At 41.2% G+C, this 25782-nt stretch overlaps 1 protein-coding gene across 2 annotated transcripts in view; it reads right to left on the reverse strand.

The window, feature by feature from the left end:
* The window catches only part of LOC122548411 (prolyl endopeptidase-like), a 205495-nt gene that overhangs the window by 143908 nt on the left and 35805 nt on the right, over positions 1-25782 (reverse strand). The window contains exons 2-4 of one of the 2 annotated variants that reach the window (XM_043687029.2): positions 25727-25782; positions 20353-20486; positions 18718-18848 (exon numbers count right to left, since the gene is read on the reverse strand). The exon at positions 25727-25782 is cut by the window's right edge and continues 19 nt beyond it. In XM_043687029.2, coding sequence (XP_043542964.2) covers positions 18718-18848; positions 20353-20486; positions 25727-25782 — 321 coding nt within the window. Of the gene's footprint in view, positions 1-18717; positions 18849-20352; positions 20487-24875; positions 24950-25726 lie in introns of those variants that run through there. The other variant, XM_087982666.1, reaches the window with a different exon arrangement.

Raw genomic sequence — 25782 nt, forward strand, 5'->3', positions numbered from 1 at the left:
ACCAGAAGGACATAAATCTTGAAAACATTTGATTATTTAAGTGGGTATTGTTTACAATGCTGAACTGATTGTTCAGTAGGTTCAAGACTTTGCAAAATATACCTCCCTAAAAAATGGTCAAATAAATCAAATTATTTTGGGCAGTTTTTTAAGTGTGCTTGCTCAACTATACATTCACAAGCCCACCAAAGGGAGGCTTGTGAATTTATATCACGAGCAAATGACCATTACTCATAACAGTTGCAGGCTATTTCATTGTAAGAGTTGCAGCATACCAAATTTCCAGCACTAGTTGACCGATAGTGCTCGAATGGGAACAGTAGATTTTTTTGCACTTTTTAAATGAGAAGGTCGATGTAAACTGTGACAGCCACAGTACTCTCTCATCTGAGAGCAGATAGCTGAGTACAGACTGCAGAATCAAGCCCAAATCTCTTAAATTCAGCTTCTTTCTGAAAAAAACTTAAACCATCTGCAGATCAAGGAGAAACAACCTTTTTGCAACTACCGTGTCAAGAACCTTCTACATTTTAATAAGGTCATCTTTCATTCTTCTAAACTCTAACCTACTCAACCTCTCCTCATACAACAGTACCTTCATTCCTGGTATTTTAATCTAAACCTCAGAATTTTGATCTTGTCTAATCTACTGATGATGCACCAATGCTCAGGCAAGAATTAGGATGCATAGAATGGGGTAGCAAAATGCAGGGGATGCAGACAATGGAAATGTGGAGCTGGTTTAAGGAACAGATATTGCGTGTCCTTGATAGGTATGTCCCTGTCAGATAGGGAGGAAGTAATAAGGTAAGAGAACTGTGGTTTACTACAAAAATTGCATCTCTTAAGAAGAAGAAGGAGGCATATGTGTTGATGAGGCAAGGTGGTTCAGATGGGGCGATGGAGAGTTAAAGATCAGCTAGGAAGGATTTAAAGAGAGAGTTAAGCAGAGCAAAGAGAGGACACAAGCAGTCTTTAGCAAATAGAATAAAGGAGAACCCTAAAGTTTTCTTTAGGTATGTGAGGAATAAAAGGATGATTAGGGTAGGAATAAGGTCAGTCAAAGACAGAAGTGGGAAGTTAAGCCTGGACCCTGGGAGATCGGAGAGGTGCTAAACGAACATTTCTCACCGGTTTTCAGGAAAAGGAGAACATTGTAGAGGAGAAGAATGAGGTATGACATATTAGACTAGAAAGGATCAAGGTTAGTTACGAACAGGTCTTATCCAATTCTAGGAGGAGTGAAAGTAGACAAGTCTGTTGGGCAGGATGGGATTTAACAGAAGATTCTATGGGAAGCTAGGGAGGAGATAGCAGAGCCTTTGGCTTTGATAGTTGAGTTGTCATTGTCTACAGGTTTAGTACCAGAGGACTGGAGGATTGCAAATGTTGTACCCTTGTTCAAGAAGGGCAGCAGAGATGACCCAGGTAATTATAGACCAGTGAGCCTTACTTCTGTTGTAGGAAAGGTTTTGGAAAGGATTATAAGAGATAGGATTTATAATCATCTAGCAAGCAACAATTTGATTTCAAATAGTCAACATGGTTTCGTCAAGGGCAGGTCGTGTCTCACAAACCTCATTGAGTTTTTTGAGAAGGTGACCATGCATGTAGATGAGGGGAGGGCAGTTGACGTGGTATACATGGACTTCAGCAAAGCCTTTGATAAGGTTCCACATGGTAGGCTGTTGGAGAAAATGCAGAGGCATGGAATTGAGGGTGACTTAGCAGTTTGGATTAGAAACTGGATTAGAAACTGGCTTTCTGAAAGAAGGCAGCGAGTGGTGGTTGATAGAAAATATTCAGCCTGGAGTCTGGTTACTAGTGGTGTGCCACAAGGATCTATTTTGGGACCACTGCTGTTTGTCATTTTTATAATGACTTAGATGTAGGCAGAGGTGGAGGGATTAGTAAATTTGCAGACGACACTAAAGTCGGTGGAGTAGTGGATAGTTTGGAAGAATGTTTCAGGTTGCAGGGGGGTTTGGATAAACAGCAGAATTGGGCTGAGAGGAGGCAAACGGACTTCAATGCAGCTAAATGTGAGGTGATGCAGAATGGGAAGAATAACAGGAAGGCATAGTACTGGGTCGATGGAAAGATTCTTGGTAGTGTGGATGTGCAGAGGGATCTTGGAGTCCATGTACATAGACCCCTGAAAGTTGCCACCCAGGTGGATAGTGCTGTTAAGGCGGCATAGTGTGTGTTCGGTTTCATTCGTAGAGGGGTTGAGTTCCGGAGCCACAATATCATGCTACAACTATACAAAACGCTGGTGTGGCCACACTTGGAATATTGTGTACAGTTCTGGTCCCCATATTTCAGGAAGGATGTGGAAGCATTGGAAAAGGTGCAGAGGAGATTTACCAGGATGTTGCCTGGTCTAGAGGGAAGGTCTTATGAGGAAAGGCTGATACACTTAAGTCTGTTCTCATTGGAAAGAAGGCGGCTAAGAGGGGATTTGATAGAGACATACAAGATGATCAGAGGATTAAATAGGGTAGACAGTGAAAGTCTTTTTCCTAGGATGATGATGTCATCTTGTACGAGGGGGCATAACTACAAGTTGAGGGGTGATAGATTTAAGACAGATGTCAGAGGCAGGTTCTTCACGCAGAGAGTTGTAAGGGTGTGGAATGCCCTACCTGCTAATGTAGTCAACTCAGCCACATTAGGGAGATTTAAACAATCCTTAGATAAGCACATGGATGATTTTGGGACGAGCTGAGAATAGTTCAAAGGTCAGCGCAAGATCGAGGGCTGAAAGGCCTGTTCTGCGCTGCACTGTTTTATGTTCTATAATTTGTGACTCCTCAGATGTTGAAGCAGCTCATGACCAAATACAGCAATATTAAGGCTTAGCTTGACAAGTAATATTTATGCACTATGTGCCATGCAATTACCTTCTCCAAAGAGAGAATCTAACCATTGCCCCTTGATATTCAATGGCATTGCCATCACTTCATCACCCATTATCAACATCATGGGGATTACCATGATCACCAGAAACTGAGCTGGACTAGCTGTACAAAGACAGTGGCTACAAGAGTAGGTCAGAGACAAGGAATCCTCTTTCTTCAGAGCAACAATCCAAGATGATATGATCACAAATCAAAACACTGAAGATCCTTCTACAGAAATTTAATATTTCTTTCAAGTATTTGTTACTAGTTCTGCAATTAAGAAATAGATTAATTTTATGTTCCCAGGTGATGGTAATCCTGGATCCCAGACTGAAACCTACCTTGACAGAACGTGTTTTATTTCTGCAATTTTGTTTTCATCATGGTCAATCACTGAACAAAGGCAAAACAAGGCTACCAATGTACTTTGAGCATAAGACACAAGATCAGAGGTGGCCATTCAGCAAATTGCGTCAGCTCTACTATTCAATGAGGTTATGGCTGATCTGATAATCTTTCACTCCACTTTCTTCCTTTTCAACCATAATCTTTGATCCCTTCACTGAATAAAAAATTAACTCATCTCAGCCTTAAATATACCCAAAAACCCAGCTTCTATAGTCCTCTGAGAAGAAATTCCCCCTAATCTCTGTCTTATTCTCACATTATGCCCTTTGGTCCTTGTCTCTCCACACTTAGCCTGTCAAGTCACCTAAGAACCTTCTTTGTCTTAAGGTCACATCACTTCTTCTAAAATCCAATGAATATAACCTACTCACACTCTCCTCATATGATAGTCCTTCATTACCCGCTTTCAAACAAGTTAACCTTCTTTGGACTGCCTCCAATGCCAGCACATCTTCCCTTTGAAAAGGAAAGCTGTTTACAGTATTCCAACTGTCAACTGACCAGCGCCTTGTATCATTTTAGAAAGACAACACTTTTTTTTAATGCTTCGTTCCCCTTGAAGTAAAGGCCAACACTCCATTTGCCTGACTGTAGTACATTCATTTTCCCCACCCAGTCAATAACATATTGTAAGTAATTGCAGCACTGATCCCTGTGGTACTCCATTAGTCACAGATTACCACCCTGAAACACCTCCCTTAAACCAACTCTGTCTTCTATTAGTCAATCCATTATCCTTGTTAATCTCCTACACCTTGGCTCATGTCTTAAGAACTGAAAATGTGTTGCTGGAAAAGCGCAGGTCAGGCAGCATCCAGGAAACAGGAGAATCGACGTTTTGGGCATAAGCCCTTCTTCAGGTCCCTCGTATCTTAAGAAACCTAACATTTGTAAGCTCCCAGGAGTGGAACACTTCAGCCAGAGCTCCTCCACTCCACTTGTTCTTTTTTTCTATTCTCTTCCCCCTCTCCTCCCTTCTCTCAGCCTCTGACACCCAGCCCCAGCCTCCAAAGTGGAATCAGCATTCAACAGCCTGAAGTGGAGTAACTACTACCCTGGAGCATGGATGCTGGCGACCGGAATTACTTAGCGCGAAGTGAGGCGGTAGCGGCACAGCATAGAGCATTGGCCACAGCCAGCGGTCAGACTATGTTGAGGCCCTTGCATGGTCTGCTGCAGAAAGCCCTTTGAGAGAGACTGTGTTATTTGTCTTTTTAACTCTTACTTTTTTTGACGAACCAATATATCATGTATAGCTGTAGTATAACAATTCTTTTCATTTCTCTATTCTGTAGCTAAAGTTAGAAAACTGCCACTGTAGCACCTTCATTTAAAAAGGTGAGACAAAAAAAAGGCAACTATAGGACTGTTGGCTTAATGTCTGTTATTGGGAAAATGTTAGAGTCTATTATGAAAGATATAATAGGAAGGCATTAGAAGTGCATAAACTGATCATGCAAAGTCAGCATGGCTGATCAAATGCCAAACACAGGCAGGTGGGACTATCATAGAATCACTACAGTTTGGAAACAGGCCCTTCCGCCCAACAAATCCATACTGACCCTCCCACCCAAACACATTCCCTTACCCTATTACTCCACATTAACCCCTGACTTAACCTACACATCCCTGAACACTATAGGCAATTTAGCATGGCCAATTCACTTAACCTGTACATCTTTGGACTATGGGAAGAAACTGGAGCACCCAGAGGAAACCCACGCAGACACAGGGAGAATGTGCAAACTCCACACAGATAGTTGCCCGAGGTGGAATCAAACCCGGATCCCTGACGCTGTGAGCTGCAGTGCTAACCACTGAGCCACCGTGCCACGCGCGCACACACCTCTCCCCCCCACCTCCCCCAACCACAACGTAACTGAGATGCCCCACTAGTTTAGTTTGGGAAACGTGGACAAAAGAGTCGATTTCTGTATTGTATGACTCTATCAGGCATAATTTCCCCTCTATGAAGCCATGCTGACGCTGCTTGATCAGATCGTGCATTTCTAATGCTCTACCATTACATTATTCATAGTAGACTCAAACATTTTCCCATTAACAGATATTAAGTTAACAGGCATATGCATTTTTAAAATTATGGTGTTACAGTGGAAGTTTTCAATCCTCTGGAACTTTTTTAAGACTCTACGGAATTTTGGAAGATGGCTATCTGTGCATCTACCATATCTGTAGCTAATTCTATTAGGATCCTAGCATGCATTCCATCAGGTCCAGAGGGCCTAACAACCTTTGGTCCTATTAACTTCACTTGCACTTTTTCTCTGGGAATAGTTATTGTTTATTACCTCTTTTGCCCCTTAGTTTATTTTAATTGGAATACTATAAGCATCTTTTTAAAGAAGCCTGAAACAAAGTATTTATTCAACTTCTCTGTCATTTCCTGGTTTCCATTAATATCTTCCCAGGCCCGTGCCCCATATTTATTCTCTTCCTCTTTATTACTTTTTGGACACATTTTGTTGGTTTTTAAAACTTTCCCAATCCTTTGGCTTAGCACTAATCTTTGTCACATTATATTTTTCCTTCGATTTGATGTTGCCTGTAAGTTCAACCATTTTACCGTTTATTCATTTATTTTGTTTCGATTACTACATGCATTCAAAAGACATTAATTTTGCCTTTTTACTATTTTTCCTCCCTTTAACATATTTACTGCTCTTTTACTGTGTTTGTGCATTATGTCCCTTCCTATCCAACTATGATATGTTATCCAAATAGTTTCAAATTAGGCCTAATTTGTGGGCCTAATTTTTCCATCTCCCAAATATCCATCCACTTTACTTGCTTTCTACAGCCCTAGTTACTCGATTAGCTATCCCTCCCATACCAATCTTTGAGCCATGCATTTAACTCATTAACTTTATTTACCTTATGCCAGTTTTCACATGGCTGAGATTACTGCTTTGTAATATAATTTAGCTTCTTAACTGTTCAAAATCATTCAGCAGAACATCCATTCCAGTCCAATAAATGTCCTATCAGGACACAAATTTATTCATAACAGAAAAAAAGCTACATGATAATTTAGAAAGATCTCAATATAAACAATAAAAAGGAAGTTTCAACTATTTTACTAGCAAAATACTCTACAGGCACCCAATCCAAATGAAACAGCACTCCCATGTCAATGGGTTCAATTCCAGTGGAATTTCCATGTTTTCCCAGTGTCTGCATGGGTTTCCTCCGGGTTCTCTGGTTTCCTCCCACCGTCCAAATATGTGCAGGTTAGGTGGATCAGCCATGGGAAATGCAGTGTTACATGAATAGGGTAAGTCTGGATCGGACACTCTTCAGAGGGTCGTGTGGACTCGGTGGGCTGAATGGCCTGCTTCCATTCTGTACGCATTCTATGATTCGATCCAACTGTACGCCTTGGACTGCTGAAGCAACTGAAGCTTTTTTTTCCCCAGTTCTGAAGCATTTCTCCAATTAACACTCCCAAGTAGTCTGCTAGTCAATTAACTTAAGTCACGTACCTTCTTGGAAATAATGACTGAAATCTAAAACTCCCCTCCACAAGATTAAAGCCAAAACTCAATTTAGCTCTTCATTAGAACAAAAATTCCCAAATGATAATGTTATAAAACTTTATCACAATATAAGTTCTGAACATAAAAGACCACTGTTCCATCACATCTTTCCTGGCTGTCCAAACCAGGGATCATTTTAGTTCTATTTTCCACTGACAGATAACTGTCCTTTACAAAATTCATACGTTCAAGTTTCCAAAACGTGCAAACAATTACTAAAATATTAATTTACTTGTGCATGTTTCTTTATGTTCTTAAGCCACCACTTCATCAGAACAAAATTTAGTCTGTTAGGTGTGCCGAAAGCAAACACAAAGCATTGGTCAGTATGGGCGAAGCTCAAATGAGACTTTAATTTAATTCTGATTCAACAAAGATCAAAAATAGTTCAGTTATCATAAATCAAACCGACAATACAATCACAGCACTGATTATATAACTGCAGAAGCTAGTAGTTTTTGAAATTTACCTACAGCGGAGAAAACCTGTATGATTCTCTTAGCATTAAATTACAATTCAAATGAGCAAGCTGCTGTACATTTACAAGTAAAACTTCAATAAGCATTTTTTAGGTCTAAAACATAAATCTAATTTGTTGAAGAGCATGGTGCTCTTTCACTACAGGGTCTAGTGTTCCAAATCAGAAATATGGCTCTATAGCATCTAACTTAAATTTAACTTTCTTGATGTAATTTTCTATAGACATATCAAAAATAAACCTCTCCAAAGCTACGTTAATTAGTGCTATTTTGATATGAAGACATGCACGTTTGCACTCTGAGGTTCGTTGTAAAAGTCTTATTCAGTTGGCTTGCACAGCATCTGAAGTCTGCCATCATCACATTTGACACCAACTTTTCAACATACGTGTTAATGATTCAAATAAAGGAATAAAGTTGTATACTCAAGTTTATAGATAACGCAAAATTAGGCAGAGCAGCAAGTATTGCAATAGAGGTAACTGATTACAAAAGGATTTAAACAGATCAACTGAGTAAAATAATGGCAAAGGAAGTTCAATGTAGAGGCACATTGAAGTAATGCAAGGACCACACAATCACAAACATTTTCTTAATGATGAAACATTAGAAGATGCAAAGAGTACTACAAGGATTTAAGTATCCATTAACACAAATTATAAAGGGCTAATGCAGACATATAAAAAGCAGTCAAAAAGGTAAATTCGTTTTTGGTCCTCATGTCAAGGGAGTTGTATTGCATAAGAGAAACCAACACTTAAACATGCTTTGTATTCCTGTGAACGTTATTTGATGGGTGACCTAATTGAGTCTTTAAACCATTAAGGGATTGAAACCTGCAAATTAGACTCTGAATTAGGAGACTGTCCTACAGAGTAGCCAAGTAAATCTACGAAAATCATATTCAGTTTCATAGTTTATCCAATGGCCCAGATATCTATTTTATCCATGCATAAATCTTAAGGTGGGATAAGGCTGGACTTGACTCTTGAAATTAGGAATGGTTGTACTGTGATAACTAGAAACCATAGAGGCCTCTACTAACTGCCTGGAGACATGAGCTCAAATCTCACAAAGCAGCTAGAATTTAAACTCTATTTGTAAATAAGGTCTGGAATAAAGTTCAAAAACATTAATTCAGTTGTTTTTACTTGCACAACAGCAATTAGAGATAGGTAATAAATATTGACCATCCTGAAAATAAATACATTAAAAGGCTTCAACCTTGACTCTATGGTGCATATCAAGTCATGGCTTCAGTTCTAACAAGGTCAGGAGAGCCATGCTTATCACAACCATTACCCTTCTCAACCAATAGATCATTGCTTCTCAATATTGAATGTCATTTGGAAGGTATTTCTGAGGACAAGTGCACACAAAATACACCACGAGGGCTTCAGTAGCCACTAGGAACATCCACTACAGTTCTAATTAGTAACCATTTTGGCCAAGTCACAAAAGGTACAGATTTGGCCATGGATTTACAGCAAGTGGTGAAGAAATTTAAACAAGTAGTATGATTCTAGATTTGACAGTTAAATTTGTCATGATCTGTAGCTTTCTTTGTTTAAATTTTGCCAGAGCGGCGAGAAGGAGTGGTGAAGCGAGGGCTGCTGGAAAGGGTGAGTTTTCCCCCATTAAAAGGGACTTACCTCGCGAGTCGGGCCTCCATTTGCTGAGAGGTGCGAGGGAGGAGTGAAGGACTTCTGGGAAGTCATATTTGTGTGGTTGCGTTACCCGAAGCACTACTCAGGTACAGTCCATCTTCCGCAACTACACTGGCTCCACCCCCCACCTTTTCCTCCGCTACATCGATGACTGTAACGCCGCCGCATCGTGCTCCCACGAGGAGGTTGAACAGTTCATCCACTTCACCAACACCTTCCACCCCGACCTCAAATTCACCTGGACAGTCTCAGATTCCTCCCTCCCCTTCCTCGACCTTTCTATTTCTATCTCAGGCGACCGAATCAACACGGACATCTACTACAAACCGACCGACTCCCACAGCTACCTGGACTACACCTCCTCCCACCCTGCCCCCTGTAAAAACACCATCCCATTCTCCCAATTCCTTCGTCTCCGCCGCATCTGCTCCCAGGAGGACCAGTTCCAAAAACGTACAACCCAGATGGCCTCCTTCTTCAAGGACCGCAATTTCCCCCCTGACGTGGTCGACGATGCTCTCCACCGCATCTCTTCCACTTCCCGCTCTGCCGCCCTTGAGCCTCGCCCCTCCAACCGCCACCAGGACAGAACCCCACTGGTCCTCACCTATCACCCCACCAATCTCCATGTACAGCGCATCATCCACCGTCAATTCCGCCACCTCCAAGGATATATTTCCCTCCCCTCCCCTATCAGCATTCCGTAAAGACCACTCCCTCCGTGACTCCCTCGTCAGATCCACACCCCCCACCAACCCAAACTCCACTCCCGGCACCTTCCCCTGCAACCGCAGGAGGTGCAAGACTTGCGCCCACACCTCCCCCCTCACCTCCCTCCAAGGCCCCAAAGGAAATTTCCATATCCGCCACAGATTCACCTGCACACACATCATCTATTGCATCCTCTGCACCCGATGTGGCCTCCTCTATATTGGGGAGACAGGCCGGCTACTTGCGGAGCGTTTCAGAGAACACCTCTGGGACACCCGGACCAACCAACCCAACCACCCTGTGGCTCAACACTTCAACTCCCCCTCCCACTCCACCAAGGATATGCAGGTCTTTGGACTCCTCCATCGCCAGACCACAACACGACGGTTGGAGGAAGAGCGCCTCATCTTCTGCCTAGGAACCCTCCAACCACAAGGGATGAACTCGGATTTCACCAGTTTCCTCATTTCCCCTCCCCCCACCTTGTCTCAGTCAAATCCATCGAACTCAGCACCGCCTTCCTAACCTGCAATCTTCTTCCTGACCTCTCCGCCCCCACCCCAGTCTGACCTATCACCCTCACCTTGACCTCTTTCCACCTATCACATTTCCGACGCCCCTCCCCCAAGTCCCTCCTCCCTACCTTTTATCTTAGCCTGCTGGACAAACTTTCCTCATTCCTGAAGAAGGGCTTATGCCCGAAACGTCGATTCTCCTGTTCCCTGGATGCTGCCTGACCTGCTGCGCTTTTCCAGCAACACATTTTCAGCTCTGATCTCTAGCATCTGCAGACCTCACTTTCTCCTTTGGGAAGGTGACCAAACAGATAGATGAGAGTAAACCGGTTGATGTGGTCTATATGGATTTCAGCAGGGCGTTCGATAAGGTTCCTCACAGTAGGCTATTGTACAAAATGCAGAGGAATGGGATTGTGGGCGATATAGCAGTTTGGATCAGTAATTGGCTTGCTGAAAGGAGACAGAGGGTGGTGGTTGATGGGAAATGTTCATCCTGGAGTCCAGTTAGCAGTGGTGTACCGCAAGGATCAGTGTTTGGTCCACTGCTGTTCGGCATTTTTAGAAACGACCTGGATGAGGGCATAGAAGGGTGGGTTAGTAAATTTGCAGATGACACTAAGGTCGGTGGAGTTGTGGATAGTGACGAAGGATGTTGTAGGTTACAGAGAGACATAGATAAGCTGCAGAGCTGGGTTGGGAGGTGGCAAATAGAGTTTAATTAGGACAAGTGAGCGGTGATTCATTTTGGTCAGAGTAACCGGAATGCAAAGTACTGGGCTAATAATAAGATTCTTGGTAGTGTAGATGAGCAGACAGATCTTGGTGTCCAGGTACACAGATCCTTGAAAGTTGCCACCCAGGTTGACAGGGTTGTTAAGAAGGCATACAGTGTTTTAACTTTTATTAATAGAAGGATCGAGTTCTGGAACCATGTGGTTATGCTACAGTTGTACAAAACTCTGGTGCAGCTGCACTTGGAGTATTGTGTACAGTTCTGGTCACCGCATTATAAGGAGGATGTGGAAACTTTGGAAAGGGTGCAGAGGAGATTTACTAGGATGTTGCCTGGTATGGAGAGAAGGTCTTACGAGGAAAGGCTGAGGGATGTGAGGCTGTTTTCGTTGGAGAGAAGAAGGTTGAGAGGTGACTTAATAGAGACATATAAGATAATCAGAGGTTAGATAGGGCGGACAGGGAGAGCCTTTTTCTACGTATGGTGACGGTGAGCACGAGGGGGCATAGCTTTAAATTGAGGGGTGACAGATGTAGGACAGATGTCAGAGGTAGTTTCTTTACTCAAAGAGTAGTAACGGTATGAAATGCTTTGCCTGTAACGGTAGTAGATTCGCCAACTTCAAGTGCATTTAAGTCGTCATTGAACAAGCATATGGACGTACATGGAATAGTGTAGGTTAGATGGGCTTCAGATTAGTATGACTGGTCGGCGCAACATCGAGGGCCGAAGGGCCTGTCCTGCGCTGTAATATTCTATGTTCTAAATGAGTAGTAGTTTGAAATCCCAGGTAGCCATGAAGAGAATAAAGTCAGAGATCCCACAGATTTTAAACAAAATAAATTATAAAAGTTATAAAAACAATCTACAAATAAACACATAAAACTTGTACTTTAACATCCAGAATTGACACAAAATAAATTTAGGTTAAATAATAAACTGTCATTTAACAGTTCTCACATCATATTAAATAGCAGAAGCGATTATGTCCATTCCAATCCATGGGATTTAACGAACAAATTCCTGGAATTGTGCTAATATTGAGGTGCGTGCCAGCAAACAGCTAGCTCCACTGAGCTAATGCTGTCCCGTGTATTTCCCTGGGCGTTCAGACAGAGCCTCTGGGTATTGTTTACAAGCTGGGCTGACTTACTGAAACTAAATGCTTTGTTTTTGACAAATTAGACACTAGTGTCTAAATGCAGGCATGATCACAGCACCTAAGATGAACTTTCTCACCTCTCAACTACTCAATGTCATAAACATGTTATAAAGACAACATAAAAATAGTACCTATACATACATACATATAGTGACTTGTTTAGTGGTTGTGGATTTGGAAGGTGTTGTATAAATATTCTTGGAGAATTTCAGCATTGCAGCTTGTCAATGGCAATACATTGCAGCTATTCAGTGGTAGTGAAATGAATGATTGTTTGTGGATGTGGTGCCAATCAAGCAGGCATCTTTGGCCTGGACAGTGTCAAGCTTCTTGAGCATTGTTGGATTTGCACTCACCCAGCAAGGTGTGGAATATTCTATCACACGCTTGACTTGTATATGACGGATGGAGGTCAGGCTTTGGGGAGAGAGGGGAAGAGTTACCTCCCATATGATTCCTAGCTTCTGACCTGTTGTTATAACCACAGCACTTCTATGGCTAATCCAGTCAATTTCTGGCCAATGGTAATTCCCAGGATGTTGATGGTGGGGTTTTCAGTGATAGGAATGACATTGAATGTGAAGAGGCGATGGTTAGATTCTCTCTTGTTGGAAATGGTCATTCATGTCACACAAGTGCCAGATAATATTATTAGCCACTTGTCAGCCAAACCCGGACATTGTCCACAGACTGCTTCAGTATCTGAGGAATCACGAATGGGGAGCATTTATTGAATATTGTGATGCCTTAAAAACCGAAATTTCCTCGTATTTATTGTGGAGTACAGGAGTTTACAGCTATACTTAACTTTCATAATTAAAGAATATGAAATTGAGAGAAAGAATTACAAGGAACATGGAGGTCACTATGCCCATTGAGCTCACATCATCAATTTATCTGGTGTCAAATACATCCTATTATCAGTGTAGTATTTTCAAAAATAAGTAGTATTTGTTCTTAGAAAGAACAGTAAACTAACCCCCAGATGAAGGGAGGCAAGGAGACAACAGTCATTTGCCAACTGTTTCATAGACATTGGTAACAGGGGTTTGTTAGATTGACAGAACACTGATGGCCAGCCGCCAAAATAAGGTATTTTAAACAAGGACAGGAAGCAAGGAAATGGCAAGTACACTGATCAACTGGTACGTTTCAGTTGCTTTGTACTCAAATTGTTGTAAATTAAAAAACCTCTTTAGCCTTCTTGATTCAATCTTAACCTTTATGCTTCCGAGCGTGCCTGTTTTGGAAAGGATTCCATTCTTTCCTCACATCTAAGAATATGTGAAAGAAATTGTAACCTTCTGATTTAAAGTTATTACACTGCTGATGCTGTCCTTATGAAGTCAGAGGCCAGAAACAGAGGGAGTGATGGTGATGGGCAGGTGCATTGGGGAGAGGAGATAAGGTACATCCCTAAATCACAACATTGATAGACAGGTGGTGAAAATAGCAGGTGAGACATTTTAAAGTTTGCAATTTGTCCATTACATCAATCTCTTCTCCCAAGCCTACATCTCACTGGATTTATAAAGAATTTGTAATCAATGAGTGAAGATGTTTGCTAACGATTTGTTCGATGTTTAGTGCCATTCAGAATTCCTCAGATATGAAAGCAGTCCATATTCAGATTACATCAGAGTAAAAGACCTCCTTGAAAACAGTGGTCATAACATAGCAGAATTTAGCTTTCAGTTTGAGGAGGAGGAACTGGGTGAGAAACAACTGTGCTGATCTTAAGTCAGGGTGATTACACAGGAATGAGGATAGAGTTGGCTAGAGTTGACTAGGAAAGGAATTCAGCAGCAAAGACAGTTGAACTAGCTAGAATTGGCTGGGGATGCAGGTAGTAAACATTAAAAAAAACCGGTTAAGGATCAATGGCAGACGTTAATGGCTTACAGTGAGAAAATAGCATTCTAGGAATGGAATAAGCCAATCATGGTTAACCAAGGATGTTCAGGACAGCATCAGACGGAAAGAAAAAGCATTGTAGCACAGATTAATGGTAAACAGAGGATTGGGAAAGTTTTAAAACAACAGAAATCAGCCAAAAATTATTTTTAAAAAAAGGAGAAAATAAACTTTGTGGGTAAACTTGCAGTAATGTCAAGATGGACAGCAAGAGTTTCTTTAAATATACAAAAAGGTAGAGAGAAGCCAAGTAAAAACAGTTCCAGAGAATGAGGTCAGGAAAATAATTACGGGGAACCAAGAAATGGCAGAGGAAATGAATAAATACTTTGCATCTGTATATGGTAAGAGAATCTCAAAATTACTAGCTATTCCAGCAGCAAAAGAAATACAATAACTATCGCCAGAGAAAATATGATTGGGAAACTAATAGGACTAATGACTGCTAAATCCACTGGACCTGATAGGTTACGTTCTAGGCTATTAACGGAAGTAGCTACTGAGATAGTGGGTGCACTGATAGTAATATTAATGAATCCTTTGACTCTGGAGAAGTCCCAGAGGATTAGAAAATGGCCAATTGTAATGCCTTTACTCAAGAAAGGAGAAAAATATAATAACTGTCACATTTTGTGTAGGTCTGAGCATTCCTGGCAAGGTCGCACTTATTTTCCATCCTCATTGATTGCAATAGTACATTTTTGGGCATTATGAATGTACATCCACAGTGCCAATAAATAGAGATCTAAGAATTTGACAAAGACAGTGAAGGAATGCACGTCTCCAAGTTAGGATGCTGCGTGACTGAGCGGAATTAGAAAATGGTGGTATCTTTATACGCCTACTCTCCTTTCCTTCTGGAAAGTAGGGTTCACTTGTTTGAAAAGTGCTGTTGAAGACATTTTAATGAGTTACTCATAGATACATGTCTAAATGTAATGCATCTCATAGGTCATTCACCCACAGGCATGTTTAAGGTTTTGGATGAGGTATCAGTTAATTTGGTTGCTTTTCCCCTGAATAATTGAACCTTCAAAAGTTGTGCTGTAGTCCTAAGAGCAAAGAAGAGTATTTGACTACACTTATTACAAAGCTGTGGGGAGCCAAGAGGCATATCCTGACTGGCTTTTATTAATTTATGAGATTTGCACCTTGCTGGCAGGGGAAGCATTTATTGCCCTTCTTATTTGCCCTTAAGGAGGTGAATCGCTGCAATCGTGTTGTCAGATCACAGTGTTCACACAGCCAATTCAGTTAAATTTCTGCTCAGTGATAACCCCCAGGATACTACTGGTGGGGAGTCAGTGATGGCCAAAGTAAAGAGGTTAGTCTGTGACATTGGATATAGTCATTGCTGAGTAGAAAATCCATAAACAGGAATACCATGGCCACCCCAGTTTGTTCCCAAGTCTTTGAATGTATTGCAATTTTCTTTTCTCCTTTGTGCAGTCTCTTCCTACCTACATCTGCAATTTTCCAATGCCCTTTGTTAGTTCATCAGTTTCTACATCAAAACTGACCCTTATTCACCACAGACATCTAATTCTTTTGTACTGTCTTTAATCAGGATGATCAGAAAGATGTGTTTCTTTTTTGTACTGAGGCCCAAATGGTATTCATTTGTCAACATCCTCCTGCTTTGTTGAATTTGTTTTCAAATTGAAATGCTTCTTGAACTTCATTCACTTCTTTTCAATAAGATCTTGGTATGGGGTACCTGTATCTATCTTGCTCAAGATCCTTCCCTCACCACTTTTACTGGTACACTGATGATTGTATCTGTGCTGATTTTCACCCAGAGCTGAAAACTTTCATTGACTGTTTTCAATATTCATCCTCCTCTCACATCCCATTGGCCTATCGCTGCACCTTCCCTCAAGAGGCTATCAACTGAGATTCAATATAAGCCCATGGCCCCCTACAGGTACATCAACTACACCTTCTCACAACCCATTTCTTGTAAGAACTGTTCTTCATTATAACTTTTGTCCATCTCCCATTATATCTGTTCAGATGATAACTTCCCAGACTAACGCTTTGATATGGCTTCCTTTCTCCGCAAATGAAGATTTCCCATGTGGATAACAGGGCCCTTTGCTGTACTTGGTCTATTACAAGAATCTCTGCTCTTGCTCCTTCCTTCTCAGAAGAACATAATGCCTTTCACATTCTCACCTTGCACTCTACAAACATCTGTATTCAAGTGATCATCCTTTGACATTTCCACTACCTCCAGCATGCTTGACCACACTTCTATTGCTCTTTGATTACAGCATTGTGAAGGGACCTTTTATTAGCAGCTTTCCACGCAAATGCAGCAGAGACACCACTCGCCCTTTTCCTCCTCTGCTCTGAGACGCCAGGGCCACAAGACATTTCCAATGAAACAACAATTCACTTTGTATTTGCTTCAGTTTAATGTATTGGTATTCATTATTCCTTCAGACTGGGCGATGATTTTTCACAACACTGCCATTCCATGCAGAGTTTTTTTGTCAGTTATCATTTAAATTCTCCATCTTACTCTACCCTAAATTTTGTTCCAAGTTATTTTTTGCTGGTTCAGTTTTGCTTTCTTTCCATACCTTTCACTTTGTATTTGAACAACTGCCATACAACTTTTCGTATCTTATCCAGATACATCTGTTTATGTAGCTGTTATGACTAAGTTTTGGTTTGCAAATTGTTAGATTCCAACACTCATCCAATTCTGAGTTTTGAAATGTACTACTGGGCAGGCAATGGAGTCTTCTGGACTCTCACCCTTTACTGCAGAGAAAAATGTCAATCTCCCTCACTCTAAAGTCCTATACAATCACCACATTCCTTTTCGCTCCCCTCCACCTTAATGGTTATGTGTATCATGATACCAAGGGCAGTTAACTCATCCACTCTCCAGTCCTCACTCCCATTCAAGTTACCTTAAAAGAAGCTCAAACATGCTGAATAATTGGAAAGATTGAGGCTCCTCTCCTCTGGCTTCCCCTACCTGACTCACTTCCTGTCACACTCACCTACTCCAACTACTGACCAAATCAGAAGACCCTATACTAAACTATGTGACTGCCTCTTGGTACGCTGTGGCGGTGAATGCGAGTTGTGAAGGGGACAGAAGGGTATGTCGGTGGGTTAAACGTATGGTCAAACATCTGGTAAATGAACTACAATGTGCGAAAATGAGAGATTGTCAATTTTGGCAGGAGGAATAATAAGAAGCACATTATCTAAATGGTGAAAGATTACACAGCTATGCAACACACAAGGATCTACCTGTCCAAGTTCATGGATTGTGCAACTTTAGCATGCTGGTGCAGCAAGTAGTCAGGAAAACTAATAGAATGTTCTTGGTCATTGCAAGGAGAATTGAATACAAAAACAGAAGGTTTGTCTTCAATTATACAGTGCATTGGTGAAACAACTGGAATACTGTGTACACTGCAGGTGTCCTTATTTAAGGAAAGAAGTAAATGTATTGGAAGCAGTTCATAGAAAGTTTACTAGACTAATATCTGGAATGGATGAGTTGTCTTATGAGGAAAAGGATGACCAGGTTTCGTTTAGAATATTAAGGGGTGACTTTATTGAAGCATAAGAGATTCTGAGGGATCTTTACAGGATGTACGTGGAAAGAATTTTTCGGAGTTAGAGGGTGACTGTTTAAAGGTAATTCACTGAAGATAATAGCGAAGAGAAATACCTTCTCATAGATAGCTCAGAAACTTTTAATTTTCTTGCTCAAAAGGTAAAGGAAACAGGGTATTTGAACATTTTTAAGGTAGAAGTAGATAGATTCTTGATTTACAAGCAACCAAGCTACCAAGGTAGACAGGAATGTGGAGTTATCGGGTCAGCCATGATTAAATGGCAGAGCATGCTCAAGAGGTCCAGTGGCCAGATGTGTTTGTATGTATTTACAATACTTTGAGAACCAGAAACCTTATGGATGTTGTCAGATCTTAAAATCTGTTTCCAAGTAATCTTGCATGCCAAGAAATATCCCAGTGTTATCACTTGCCACTTGGCATTGCTCCTGGAATCCTCACCAACCACACTGCTAGATCTTTAAGGACATACTTCAGAAGTATTTCCAGCCAATGATCCATTAAATTCTCAAAGGTGGTTGACCCTTACGGAGCCGCCTTTAATGCTATTTATTCTATTTCACCCGAAGTACTCTTGACAGAACTCAACTTTCTTGAAAATGCTTCAGTACAGTATAACAATTCAATTGAATTCCACTCATAAAAATAAAGTCTTGAATCTCATGCACACAGCCTGGACTTAATTATAAACTTGTTGTAAAAGCAAAACTTTTTTTAAAATCTTCTTGCTGACCTGAAGTCCAATATTTTCAAGCATTTGCAACTGTATGGAATGTAGGTGATTGTTTGCAACAGAACATGCCCATCAATAGCAACGGCCTTAAAATAATTAAAGAACAAAATTCCACAGTAGATCAGTTAGTAGGCAATTGATAAATCCATCAGCTGTCTTCTGATTAAATTAATAATATGGAGGAATAGAAAAGTACCAGATCTTTTCAGCATAATATAATACATGTGAAAACAATTAGAAAATATTAATTTAAATATTCTTAAACTATTCTCAGAAATATAATTTTACCACATATATATAAATAATAGATTCCAAGAACATTTTAACACCAACCTCTTAAAGCCACTGTTCCGTCATCTGAGAATTTGTTGGGGTCAAGAAAAATTTGAGGCTTATCATCTAGTGAATTTTGAACATACATCACACTTTGGTTCTGCAACCCAGTGTTGAAGAAGTGAAAATACCTGTTGAAAGAAAATAATTTATCAAAGAAAAAGAATTTAGGTGCTTGAAATCCCAATTCTCAACAAGCAAGAAGGATATAAAGAGGGAATATATTCTTTCAGAAGGTCATTCATGTTCTAAATTCACTTTCGCAGAGAGTGGTGGAGGTTAAGGCTGAATTGAGACAAATTTTTGATTGACAAGGGAGTCAAGGGTTATCAGAGTCAGAGAGGGAGGGCGCGCGGCAGAGAGGGAGGGCGCGCGGCAGAGAGGGAGGGCGCGCGGCAGAGAGGGAGGGCGCGCGGCAGAGAGGGAGGGCGCGCGGCAGAGAGGGAGGGCGCGCGGCAGAGAGGGAGGGCGCGCGGCAGAGAGGGAGGGAGCGCGGCAGAGAGGGAGGGCGCGCGGCAGAGAGGGAGGGCGCGCGGCAGAGAGGAAGGGCGCGCGGCAGAGAGGGAGGGCGCGCGGCAGAGAGGGAGGGCGCGCGGCAGAGAGGGAGGGCGCGCGGCAGAGAGGGAGGGCGCGCGGCAGAGAGGGAGGGCGCGCGGCAGAGAGGGAGGGCGCGCGGCAGAGAGGGAGGGCGCGCGGCAGAGAGGGAGGGCGCGCGGCAGAGAGGGAGGGCGCGCGGCAGAGAGGGAGGGCGCGCGGCAGAGAGGGAGGGCGCGCGGCAGAGAGGGAGGGCGCGCGGCAGAGAGGGAGGGCGCGCGGCAGAGAGGGAGGGCGCGCGGCAGAGAGGGAGGGCGCGCGGCAGAGAGGGAGGGCGCGCGGCAGAGAGGGAGGGCGCGCGGCAGAGAGGGAGGGCGCGCGGCAGAGAGGGAGGGCGCGCGGCAGAGAGGGAGGGCGCGCGGCAGAGAGGCCGCGTGGCAGAGAGAGAATGAGAGAGAGAGCACGAGAGAGTGTGTGTGTGTATGAGAGAGAGAGAGAGTGTATGAGAGAGAGAGAGAGAGTATATGAGAGAGAGAGAGAGAGTGTATGAGAGAGACAGTGTATGAGAGAGAGTGAGAGAGAGAGAGAGAATGAGAGTGAGAGAGAGAGAGAGTGTATGAGAGAGAGAGAGAGAGATTAGAGAGAGAGTATGAGAGAGAGAGAGTGTATGAGAGAGAGAGAGTGTATGAGAGAGAGAGAGAGAGAGAGAAAGAGAGAGTGTATGAGAGAGAGAGTGTATGAGAGAGAGAGAGTGTATGAGAGAGGGAGAGAGTGTATGAGAGAGTGTGCATGTGAGAGAGAGAGAGAGTGTGTGAGAGTGTGTGTATGTGAGAGTGTGTGTGAGAGTGTGAGAGTGTGAGTGAGAGTGTGAGAGTGTGAGAGTGTGAGTGAGTGAGTGAGTGAGTGTGTGTGAGAGAGAGAATGCAGCCTTGTCAACATTACACACATACAAAGAAAATAAAACAAATACAAATTTCAACTTTTGCAACCAAAATTGAAATTTAAAACTGTGGCAAACCATTTACTTATTTTGCATCGACAATATGCAAATAAGCAATGTTAAGTTCATCTGAATTAGTCTTGGGTTAATTTTCAATGTACCTTGCTCCTTTTCGAAAATGGCAGCTGTACTTCGGATAATCATAGAGTTCTGTCATTCTTTCTTTGAATTTTTCTCTTATTGCACATTTTTCCAAAAATGGCAATGTCAGTTTATTCTGAGCTTCCACATAAGCCTATAGCAATAGATTCAGAACAAAAATTTAAAGAATACTTCACCAACATACAAAATGTATTGTAGATGATTTTTCAATTAATTCTTCACAAACAAAAATACAAGGCATATCCTTCTGTGCATGCTGTGCCTTATGAAACAGATGTAACTAGCAATTAAAATTGTTTAACTTATGCATCTCTAACGCTTTATTGATCAGTGGAATTACATAAAAATACGATAGTCAACTTGATACCACAGGTATAACCTAACATTATGCAGACAGATGAGAATATTACATGTTTAAATGAGTACAGGGTTAATTGTTCAAAAGCAAGCCAAGGAAAATTTCCAAATTGAAAGTGCTATTTAAGATTTACATTTCAGTCAAACATTTGATCAGTGCATACAATCCATTGTAAATGTATGTTCTAAGTAGTGGAACAAACACACCCCTAGCCATAGTTCGAACAAAGCACTGAAGCATAGTATTAGAGATTTCCTAATAGATAAAATTGAGGCAAAATAAAAAAAGCAGAGTTGAACAAGTAAGTTTTGGATAAAATCACATTTGTTTGAGCAGATCGAAACAGAATAATAGGATACTACTCAAAAAAAACAGAAGAAAAATACATGCTAGTAATTTTATCTATATTTGTAATTGTGACAGTACGGGGGGAATATTTTTTTAAAAATCGATCTGTTCAGGTATATTAAATCACCTTGGGGGCAGGTGGGAATTTGACGTAAACAATTAAGTGCTGATACCAGAAACTAGTCTTGCATGCAATGTGCTTGGCAACCAGATTCAGACCAGGATGAATATATAGAGATTTAAAAATTTTTTAAAAATTTCTGCATTCGGGTGGACTGCAGAATCTTTTATGGAGAGTGGGTTAGTGTGGATAGAAAAAAAAAAGACTCCCATTCATAACTACATTGTACTATAAGGATTGAAATTATGTAGTGCTCAATTTACATTTCCATCTCAAATACTTCCCAAATTGCATGTTTAGGACTTCATAGAAGATAATGATGAACAAATTTGATTATCTTTTTCATAAAACACCTACTACTGCTGGGTCAAAATCCTGGAATTCCCCCTCTCATGGGTATTGTGGATCATCTTGCAACACATGGACAGCAGTTTAAGAAGACAGCTCACCAGTACCTTCTCAAGGGCAACTCAGGATGGGCAATAATTGCTGGTCAGCCAGCAATGCCCACATCCCATGAATGAATTTAAAGAAATTAAGTACTTGTTTTATTCCTTTCTGCATCAAGTCTCTTTCCACCTCTGAAAGAAGATAACATCTTGCTGGTTTACAATTAACTCTAATTAGAGTAACCATTAAAATGTGAGCTGTGACAAGAATGGATTGGTTCTTCAACCATAGGAGACATCATTGCTGATCATCCTCATATCCGAACTGAAGTTCACAAATCTGCGCTTCCATGGTAGGGGAGGTGATGGTCTAGTGGTATTATCACTGAACTATTAATCCAGAGACCTAGATAATGTTCTGGGACATAGGTGCCATCATCTGGAAACTGAATCCAATAAAAGTCCAGAAGTAACACCATGAAACCACTGTTGATTGTTGGAAAAACCCACATGGTTCACTAATGCCCTTTAGGGAAGGACATCTACCATCCTGACCTGATCTGACCTACATGTGACTTCAGACCCACAGAAACGTGGTTCACTCTTAACTGCCCTACTGGGCAATCAGTGATGGGCAATAAATCCTGGCCTGACAAAGAGTTTACGTCAGAAACATTGACTCTCCTGCTCCTCGGATACTGTCTAACCTGCTGTGCTTTTCCAATGCCACCCTTTTCGACTCTGACTCTCCAGTACTCCCTTTGTCCTAATAACTGCTAGCCCAGTCAGTGACGCCCACATCCCATGGAGTTATGTTCTTTTTGCATATATTAACATGGCAAATACCTATACTGATATATGGCTCACATTTTATATTAAATATCTTAGTCAACCCCTATTTTGAGGTTGAGGTTTCAAAGGTGGACTTACACAAAGTTTTCATCAACTTGGAAATGGTGAGGACTGCAGATGTTTAAGAGTCATAATGGATAAAGAGTGGAGCTGGAAAAAACACAGCAGGTCAAGTAGCATCAGAAAAGGAGAGTCAACGTTTCAGGACCCAACCAGCTTAATTTTTCATTTTATCCATATTACTCCAGGGAGGCATAAATGAAAATCAGAGTCACTAAATGTGGTCACAAAATGCAAGCTTGAGTACCTTTAAGAGATTTGCTTGTAATTGTTCTCTTTGCTATTTAGAAGAGACTTAATTCATTTCATTGAAATAGGTTGTAATTTGCTCTGTAGTACACTTGGCATTATTTAAAGCCTCAATGATTTCTCCTAGGAGCAGCCACATCACCTCCTGTATCTAATCTGCAAAACAACTGAGAGAGGGTTCTGGTTGGTGCATACTCCATAAAGTAAAAAGACAGAATGTAGTATGTCGCCGTCTTCTTTTAGATAGTTCCTTTGATCAAGGATGACTTGCTCCCACTTAGGCTTAATGCGTTCTACAATGGTTGATACAGTCTATAGATCACACATTAGACTTACTTGTCGATGCCAGTCAGGTAATGCTTATGTTGGATAAATCCATTCTTTCAGGTTTGTGCACTCAGACAGACCCTTACCCTCACCTCTTACCGTTTCAGGTGAAGGCTCTCAATGTGTTTGCTACTTTCCTAAATGATCCTTCTCCAGTTTTTTTTCAATCACAGGCCAGGGTCTCCCATAGTTAACCAGTATTTTTTGACTTCTTCAGAGATGTTCTAAAGCATTTCTATTGTCCCAAAGAGAGATTCTAACTATCAGTTCCAAGTAGAGCAGTTGTTTTGGGAGAAACTCAGTAGGTCAAAAAGCATCTCTGGAGAGAGAAACAGAGTTAACAGTTTGAGCCCAGACTGACTTTTCCTTTTGCATTTGAGACATTAATTGTTTCTCTCTCCATAGATGCTGCCAGACCTATTGAGTTTCGCTAACACTTCAGATTTCCAGCATCCACAATATTTTGCTTCTATATCAGTTGTTTAGGGAATCCACTGTCAGGCAAGCAGATGTACAGTTGTTGGACTACCTTTCTTGCCATTTTCTTCTCCAGTGTCTCCAAAACCATATAGGGGTGCAAAGATCACTGCTGCTGGTAAATCGTAACCTTAGTCTCAACTTTTAGAATAACATAGCAAAGGAAAGCATTTAACCTGACTTTTAAAGAACAGACCAATTACTATCGACTTCCCTGCTGCTGAAAATATTTTCCCACAAAGTATAATTTCATATCCTTTTGAAATTTTCTATTGAACTTGGTTTCACCACTTCTCAGTAATGCATTTTAGACCACAATAACTTAGTCCATAACTTTTTTATCCTTTAATACCACCATATTCTTTTACTAAGCGCCTTACTCGGTGTTCTCCAGTTGGTGATCTTTGCGCCACTGGAATAATTCTACTTATTTATTCCATAACTTCTATTCTCCTATGGTCCATTGGGTAAAGGCAATGTTGTGTACAGTATTTAAATATGCAGCACAGAACAACCTAGGCACCCAAATCCCAGTCTGTGCTGAGTAAACAATGACCTCAACGTTATTAAGCAACGAAAGCATGGAGATGAATCAAAACAAGTCAGGATTCTTAATCATAATCCTTTGCTATGTAATTTTGAAAATAAGTGAGGTAAGTAATCAGAATTGACTTTATTTGTGAACTTCTCCCAAGTGAACCACTTCTCACAATCTACTGTCTCGCATTAAAAATGGCCATTTGTCTGTCAGTAATACAGGACTTGAGTATTAGATTAGATTAGATTACTTACAGTGTGGAAACAGGCCCTTCGGCCCAACAAGTCCACACCGACCCGCCGAAGCACAACCAACCCATTCCCCTTTACCTAACACGACGGGCAATTTAGCATGGCCAATTCACCTGACCTGCACATCTTTGGACTGTGGGAGGAAACCGGAGCAGCCGGAGGAAACCCACGCAGATACGGGGAGAATGTGCAAACTCCACACAGTCAGTCGCCTGAATCGGGAATTGAACCCGGGTCTCTGGCGCTGTGAGGCAGCAGTGCTAACCACTGTGCCACCGTGCCGCCCACAATCAGAATTCACTGCCAATCTATTAATTGCCTCTTCTCATACAGTATTAAAACACTGGTATTCTTATAAATGTAAAGAGGAACAATGTCCACATGAGTGAACGAAGACATTTTGTCCAACAATTTTGTCTTGCTGTCATTAGGACATTTACAATGTAGAGGAGACAATATTTTATATCCTACAAGAAGAGGGTGCAAGGTAATTTTCTCCACAGCATTTCAAATTGCCAGAGGACTTTCTACTACTGTCTAGTGCAGACCTACCTTCACTGCTGTACAGATGCATTAGGATTCCTATAGTTCCACGTTAGCGGCAACCTCGTAAATAGGTATCAAGCAATTTGCTTACCAGCCTGTGTTTGCAAAACACAACAGTTTTCAAACATAGATGGGCTTGTGATGGGACAAATTATCCAGTGTACCAATTTAACATTATTAGTCAGGCATGTACTTGATGTACCCTAAATGACAAATTAATATTCAGGGTCCGTTCTTAGCAGAGAGACAAACATATACAGCTATTCTGCCCGTCTCAACTTAACAAAATAGATCGCAGCCGCTTCTGGTTCAAACCTCAGCGCAATACCTTAACTAATGAGAGTCAACTTGTGTGATTTAAGTTCAAACAAAGATAAGACAGTTAACTATTAGTCACCATCCATTTGGTGCATTCTCCATATTAATGCCTTTACCAATCAGAATTCACTGCCAATCTATTAATTGCCTCTTCTCATACAGTATTAAAACACTGGTATTCTTATAAATGTAAAGAGGAACAATGTCCTCATGAGTGCAAAATGAAAGGCTTCAATGAAATGTGCTTTGTTTTTTGCAATATCTATGAATGCCTATTCAAAAAGATAAACAGAAGAAAACTACCCAGCAGAAAAAGGCAGAAACTCAGTGCAAATGCTAATCAGGAAGGAAACTTTGATAGAGATTACATTTCCAATTATCCTTAGGAACAGTATTTACAAACTAGTTTAAAGTCTAGCAAGCAAAGTTATACAAAGTATGATGTAAAATGTAATCACACAAGTTTTACAGACTCACCTTTCAAAACGTCAAACATATTCTTGTATAGGTTATTATCAATTACAGAAACTTTTAATTACCTTAGTGTCTTCACTATCGGGGTTTTCTAACCATCTATATGGGTCAGCAATTTTAT

This window comes from Chiloscyllium plagiosum, unplaced genomic scaffold, assembly GCF_037043375.1.
Source record: "Chiloscyllium plagiosum isolate Xiang-an unplaced genomic scaffold, Cpla_swu_hap1 HiC_scaffold_3, whole genome shotgun sequence".
NCBI lineage: Eukaryota > Metazoa > Chordata > Chondrichthyes > Orectolobiformes > Hemiscylliidae > Chiloscyllium > Chiloscyllium plagiosum.